The sequence below is a fragment of the Rhinopithecus bieti genome, unplaced genomic scaffold (genome assembly GCF_001698545.2).
Source record: "Rhinopithecus bieti isolate Rb0 unplaced genomic scaffold, ASM169854v2 scaffold_57045, whole genome shotgun sequence".
In the NCBI taxonomy this organism is placed as follows: domain Eukaryota; kingdom Metazoa; phylum Chordata; class Mammalia; order Primates; family Cercopithecidae; genus Rhinopithecus; species Rhinopithecus bieti.
The window spans coordinates 796,660-804,040 of record NW_016822092.1 but is presented as its reverse complement, the minus strand read 5'-3'; the positions used below and the strand labels follow the sequence as shown (position 1 = coordinate 804,040).

The 7,381-nt window shown below is 47.2% G+C and overlaps 1 protein-coding gene across 1 annotated transcript in view; it reads right to left on the bottom strand.

The window, feature by feature from the left end:
* LOC108521150 (nuclear pore-associated protein 1-like) overlaps positions 1-3,228 on the bottom strand; it is a 10,237-nt gene extending 7,009 nt beyond the window's left edge. The window contains exon 1 of the mRNA XM_017860801.1: positions 2,474-3,228. Coding sequence (XP_017716290.1) covers positions 2,474-2,932 — 459 coding nt within the window. The 5' untranslated portion in view covers positions 2,933-3,228. The remainder of the gene's footprint in view (positions 1-2,473) is intronic.
* Positions 3,229-7,381: the final 4,153 nt, after the last annotated feature.

The window sequence follows — 7,381 nt, the reverse complement described above, 5'->3', positions numbered from 1 at the left end:
TCTGTTGCCTGGGCTGGAGTGCAGTGGCCGGATCTCAGCTCACTGCAAGCTCCGCCTCCCGGGTTTACGCCATTCTCCTGCCTCAGCCTCCTGAGTAACTGGGACTACAGGCGCCCGCCATATCGCCCGGCTAGTTTTTTTGTATTTTTTCAGTAGAGATGGGGTTTCACGGTGTTAGCCAGGATGGTCTCGATCTCCTGACCTCGTGATCCACCCGTCTTTGCTAAAGGTGTTTAAGATTTTGCCACGGATAAACACTGCATGCAGTAAGAGCAGAGTAGTCATTTAAGGAAGTCTACTTCTCAGAAAGCTAAAACGATTGTGAACCACAGTGATTCAAGCAGGAGCTTCAAGGAGCTACCAAAAAACTGTTGTTCATGTAGACTTCCTCTTTCCTTCCTTCCTTCCTTCCTTCCTTCCTTCCTTCCTTCCTTCCTTCCTTTCTTTCTTTCTTTCTTTCTTTCTTTCTTTCTTTCTTTCTTTCTTTCTTTCTTTCTTTCTTTCTTTCTTTCTTTCTTTCTTTCTTCCTTTCTTTCTTTCTTCCTTTCCTTTCCTTCTCTCTCTTTCCTTTCTCTCCTTCCTTCCTTCCTTCTTTCTTTCCTTCCTTCCTTTCCTTTCCTTTCTCTCCTTCTTTTCTTTCTTTCTTTCTTTCTCTTTATTTGTTTAGCTGCTCTCTTAAGATTGCTACAGGATATTGTCTCTTACTTTAAGTAGTCCTACATTTAATAAGTCCAATCACATGTTGACATTTAAGGGGCTCATAATGAACGAAATGCACAATTGTATAATTGTTTCAATTTCTACACTAGTGGGTGGAGGATAGGGGGTCAGGAATGTAGAGGTCACCCCAACTGGATGTGTGATCCCAGAACACGTACTGACTAATCACGAAGGCCACTGAGTTTTGTCTCTTCTCTTTCTGCCTTCTAGGACAGCAGTGCTCCCTATGGGGTCAGGTATGTGAGCTCCATAGTGGTGGATATGCACCACATCTTGGTCTATAGAGAAATCTTCATGTACCCGGGCAACCAGAAGAGCCCTCAGGGCAAGGGAATTCTCCTTTGTCCACCAGCTGTGCATCCAGTCAGGGAGCAGGAGGAGCTCTCTCCTGTCACACCTGCTGTTTGGCTACTGTGCTGCTGCTCCTTGGCATGTCTGTGTGGTGGGCAGGAGAAGAGAAACCAGCTCTATTTCCCTTGAGTGAGCCTCCAGGCTGTGGTAGGTTTGAAGGGAGAAGGCCGAAATCATGTGACTGGTGATTCTTACTGTCCTTCCCCTTCGGCCTCACACTCAGCATTCACCATGAGCCAGCTGTGTCTTATTTGCCACAGGCTGCGTCTGACTTTTAGCTTCAGCACCAGCTGATTTGGGGTCATAGACCCCATAAGGAATCTAATGAAATTTATCAACACACTTCCCAGAAAAATGCATATAAGCATACACATTACATACACATTACATGTTTAGAGGGTTTACAGATGCCCTGAAATCTACCCAAGAATCCCCTAGAGAAGTCCCACACCCCAGAATAGGAACTTCTGCTCAGAGCTCATCAAATACGACTGTAAATGTTGTTCCTGGAAGGTCTAACTGCAACTCAGCTCTATCCCATATCCATTAATTGCAGGGCAGAGGCCAGCCGCAGAAGTCGTAACTGACAATTTTCTTTTGCGGGACCTGTGGCTGGCAGCTCTGGGTGGAGAAGATCTCCTTGATGCAAGAGCTGAAGGCTCTTCCCCAACATCAGCAAGCCTGGGGAGCTGAGCAGGTGGTCTTTGTCCTGCGCTTCCTGGGCCACCTTCTCTGGCAGCAGGGAGCAGCCCAGGGCGGGATCAAGGAGCACTCTTGGAGATGGGTCAGGCTTCTTCTTTTTTTTGAGACAGAGTCTCGTCCTGTCACCCAGGCTGGAGTGCAGTGGCACAATCTCGGCTCACTGCAAGCTCCGCCTCCCGGGTTCACGCCATTCTCCTGCCTCAGCCTCTTGAGTAGCTGGGACTACAGGCGCCCGCCACCACGCCCAGCTAATTTTTTGTATTTTTAGTGGAGACGTGGTTTCAGCGTGTTAGCCAGGATGGTCTCGATCTCCTGACCTTGTGATCCTCCCGCCTCAGCCTCCTAGAGTGCTGGGATTACAGGCGTGAGCCACCGCGCCCGGCCGGGTCAGGCTTCTTAAGGGGAAGGACCCCTCCAGCAGGGCTGCGTGAGCTGAGGACAGCATGGCCCTCCCAGCAGGAACTCACTGGAGACACCTGGGTCTTGTCAATCAAATTATTTTCTGTCAAACAGTTGGGATGAACATTTCCCTCAAGGGGCCCCAGACTGCACCTGAAGGAACTGAGGTCTCCCTGGGTCTCCGGGGTTCTGGATGTGGATGTCCTGCGGACAGGAGGGGGCTTTTCTTGTCCTCCTGCTCCGGCGTCTCTACCTGACCCTCCTCCTCTATCACTGCTCTGGGCTTTCCTTGGGTCCTCACCTTGGTCTTATTCGGCAGCCTGGCTGGGATCGGAATCAGCTTCCTAGCCCCGGTCACCTGCTCAAGTGGCGAAGGCAGTTGGAGAGGGAACTGGCTGCTGGGAGGAGGTATCCTCACGGAGCTGGGGTGTCCCAGCATCATGGAGTTGCGAGCAGACAGCACAGGTTTCTTCCTTGAGGGGAGCCGGCCGCCCACAGCAGGCAGGATCCCCAGGGGGACGTCCGTGTCTGGCGGGAGAGGACACGGTTCCCTAGGGGCGCTGTAGAAGTTGACTGGAGAAGGCCCACGGCTCTGCTGAGGGTTGAAGAGGAATCGGAAAGGGCCCGGGGTAGGCGTGGGCGCCGCAGGGTGAGCCGGGCCAGGCTGAGAGGACTCACGGGCTATGGGAGCTTGTGAGCGACGGCCCGGCAGGGGTCTGCGGCGGGACCCGGGACGAAATATACTTAATAAATTGCCCATTTAGAGCAAGTTGTGCGGGTACAATGGCGAGAAAACGGTCAGTAATGGAGACGCTGCTCCGTAGTCGCTCACTTCTCTTTCGCCAGGCGCGCACTGGGCAGCTGAGCGCTTGTGACGTCCCAATGGGGCTGGTGACAGAACCAGGGCGCGCAGAAGCGCGCGGGAGCACCCCCGTCCTAGGGCGCCTACCAGAGGGGTCAAAGGGCAAAAGGGAGAGCCCCACCCCCACCACTCCCGCCTCCGCAGAACCCAGCAGGACTCTCTCACACCTGGTGACATCCTGCTCCCGGGGGCAGGTATGTGGCCCCTGATGGGCCCCTCTGTGAGGCTGTGGGGGATGCAGGGCTGACATATCAGAGCCCTTTCCACCTGGCGCTTGGCCTGGGCACTGTCTTGGCACCCAGTGGCCCTGTATTGCCCGGCCCTATCTCCTGGGTTACAGGGCCAGAATCTGCTGGAAGCCCAGCACAGGGCCACCCGCATCCTACCAAGTTCCCCCAGGGCTGTTCCAGTGCCTCTGTGCCGCCTGAAGCCAGGCCCGTCTTCTCCATGGCGGCCCTGGCAGCTAGGGCCACCAGTCCCGCTATGCAGGTTTCCAGGGAGAGGATGCCGTGCCCTGAACTGACTGGATGCTGCCCCTTACCACATCCCTTCCTGGCAGGCAGGGTCTCCACTTCTTTTCACAAATTTACCTAAGACCTTCCCACAAGTCCTTCAGGTGGTCATGGCCCAGCTGGGCTTTGAACCCGGGCTGTGTGATTCCACAGCTGGCACTGTGGCCTGTGTGCCTCCTGATCATGGATACAGCACGTATTCTTATTTTTTCCTGTAGTCCTGGGGTACTTAGCACCGTGCACTATCTGTAATAAGCACATGCACACCTAGAAGGAGGCCTTCACGTCAACACGTAAGTTGACCATGGCCCACTCTGGGCTCCGGTCCTCTACAAAGATATAGGGCAGGGACTACCCATTGTCAGCACAGCACCATCCCACATTGCTCTTCTAATGGAGCGTTCAGCCCAGATGTTTTTTCTTATCTAGTGGGAAGGATCCAAGTATGTAAAGATTATGTTCTAGATCAGCTTTGGTCTATCCTGAAAGAAATTCACCAGGGGAATTATTCCATATTGGTAAGAAGCCAGTTTCTTTGGCCTTCCTGAAATATGTCTTGAAAGCAAATATGTCATTTATTTGCAAGTTAACAGTGGAGCAATGTATTGGATTAAAATATGATCAACAAAGTTTGGTCATTGTGAGCATGCCAGCTGGATCCACTCTTCACCACACATTAACACCTAAATACAATTTCTGATCTTATGCCCAAGAGAAGGACATACTCTTGGGTGTCTGGACAAGGAGAACATGCATGAAAAATCAATGATTCTTCTTACCCATCAGGCAAGTGAAGTCATGGAGCAAACCACGACCCCATAACTGGAGAGACAGAATAATACCAAAGCCACAACTTACAGCCTCAGAAACCCACAGGTAGAGACCTCCACAGGAACAAGCAACTGGGTGGGGAAAGCAAAGTGCAACTGACAAATTGCTGGAGGCCCAGTGTGAACAAGGCTGAGAGTTAAAACTCTAAGAGTTTCCAGCCATAGAGAGGCCCCATGAGCTGTAAAGCTTCAATAGCTCTACTGGGTTCTGAAAGTGAAAAGGTGTGAAATATTGCATTTCTCTAATGATTAGTAATGTTACATTACTCTGGTGGTTAGTAATTTTTTCCTTTTTTCTGGCCACTTGTATGTCTTTTTTTGAGAAGTGTCTGTTAATGTCTTTTGCACATTTCTTGATGAGGCTATTTGGTTTTTAATTTTGTCTTGTTCAATTGTTTACATTCCTTATAGATTCTGGATATTAGGGCTTTGTCAGATGCTTAGTTTGCAAATATTTTCTCCCCTTCTGTAGGCTGTCTGCTTACTCTGTTGATAGTTCCTTTACTGTGCAGAAGCTCTTTCATTTAATTAAGTCCCACTTGTCAATTTTTGTATTTGTTGCAATTGCTTTTGAGGATATAGTCATAAATTCTTTGCCAATGTTGATGTGCAGAATGCTGTTTTCTAGGTTTTCTTCTAGGGTTCTTATATTCTGAGGTCTTACATTTGAATCTTTAATCCATCATGGTTACTTTTTGTATATGGTAAAGGTAGGGGTCCAGTTTCAGTCTTCAGCATATGGCTAGCCAGATATCTCAGGAACATTTATTGACTAGGGAGTCCTTTCCTCTTTGTTTATTTTTGTCAACTTTGTTGAAGATTATATGGCTGTAGGTGTTTGGCTTTATTCTTGGGTTCTCTATTCTGTTCCATTGGTCTGCATATTTGTTTTTGTACCAGTACCATGCTGTTTTGGTTACTGTAGCCTTATAGTATAATTTGAAGTCTGGTAGCATGATGCCTCTGGCTTTGTTCTTTTTGCTCAGGATTGCTTTAGCTATTCAGACCCTTTATTAGTTCCACATAAATTTTAGAATAGTTTTTTCTAGTTCTGTGAAAAATGATGTTGGTAGCTTGATAGGAATCGTATTGAATCCATAGATTGCTTTGGGCAGTATGACCATTTTATCAATATTGATTCTTCAAATTAATGAGCATGGAATGTTTTTCCATTTGTTTGTGTCATCTCTGATTTCTTTCAGCAGTGTTTTGTAGTTCTTGTAGAGATCTTTTACTTCCTTGGTTAGATGTATTCTTACATATTTATTTATTTATTTGTTTTTGACTATTGTAAATGGGATTGCTTGCTTTATTGGGTTTTCAGCTTGATTGTTATTGTTATATAGAAATGCTACTTATTTTGTACATTTGTATTATATCCTTAAACTATATCGAAAGCATTTATTAGTTCCAGGATTCTTTTGGTGGAGTCCTTAGGATTTTCTAGGTGTAGAATCATATAGTTTGACTTCTTTTCTTATTTGGATGCCTATTGTTTCTTTCTCTTGCTTGATTGCTCTGGCTTGGACTTCTTGTTATGTCAATTTTATCTGAATTTTTAAAACAATGTATTAGAGATAAAAATAAACATATCTACAACATGAGTAATAATTGCAGACCAGGGGTTACGAACCCTGAGAATCGTCATTTGAATCTTTTTTTTGTGGGGGGGGAGGTCACTAACTGACTTTTTCTCATTCATGCTCAGGATACGCATTGAGCACTCTTCATCTAACAGCCCTGACCCATGCAGAACCTGCACCCAAGAATCAAGCTCAGGCTTTTTGGCCACTCAGTTTCCAAGAAAAGCAGCTTTATGGACTCTCTCAAGTGTGGGCTGCTGAGGAACTTTCTCTAAAGGTGAGGTCCTGACTCTCCTCTCCCTCCCAGCTACAGCAGATTCCCACCTTTGCCCCGGCTCTAAGCTTGCAGATGGACCTCGGATGCTGGCCCCTGTCTCTCCAGCATGTGTTGGCTTCTACACTCTCTCCCATCAAGGTCTGGAGGAGGAAGGGTTTTGCATCAGTCCTTGGCCTATGGCTGACACAGTGGCTTTGGTGGCTTTCAGCTGTGGTCTAGGCTGGCTGGTGACCCTGTGTGTACCCCTTGCTTTCCAGCAATGGCAAACTGCCCCAGCAATAGCAAAATAAGGGTTCCACTGAAATCACAGCCACAGACACAATGGTCCATCATTGTAAATGTGCCAATTGCAGAATTGCATCGTGTTCTACTCAGGGCTCTGCCCTTAAAAGCAAAGCTTGGACTCACACAGGTCTAAGCATAGCATAGACCAAATACCGGCATCAGGAGGAATCCTCACCTCTTACACCTTCTTCCTGGAATGCTGCAGGGTGTTGCAGAAAAGGAAAATGCAGTGGAAAGGCTGGAGAGAGAAGGCCAAGGCTGGGAGGTACATGATGCCCTGTGCATGGACTCCCTTGAGTCCTTTCTGGCCTGCAGCCTCTGTAAGCATAAAAAACCTGTACCCAGACTGTTTCTTGTTTTTCTCAGGTTTGTCAAAGATCAGATGGCTGTAGATGTGTGGTATTATTTCTGAGGGGTCTGTTCTGTTCCATTGGTCTACATCTCTGTTTTGGTACCAGTACCATGCTGTTTTGGTTACTGTAGCCTTGTAGTATAGTTTGAAGTCAGGTAGCGTGATGCCTCCAGCTTTGTTCTTTTGGCTTAGGATTGTCTTGACAATGCGGAATCTTTTTTGGTTCCATATGAACTTTAAAGCAGTTTTTTCCAATTCTGTGAAGAAAGGCATTGGTAGCTTAATGGGGATGGCATTAAATCTATAAATTACCTTGGGCAGTATGGCTATTTTCACAATATTGATACTTCCTATCGCCTTTTGATTGATGGGTTCAGTTGTTTCCTACCATAAGAGGCAGTTTTCTTTCAGCATCTCAATATTGTAGTTCACTTCCCACTGAAGCATGAGATAGGTAATTTATTTCCAATAAGTTTGATGATTTTCTTTTTCTCTTTTTTCTTCTTTC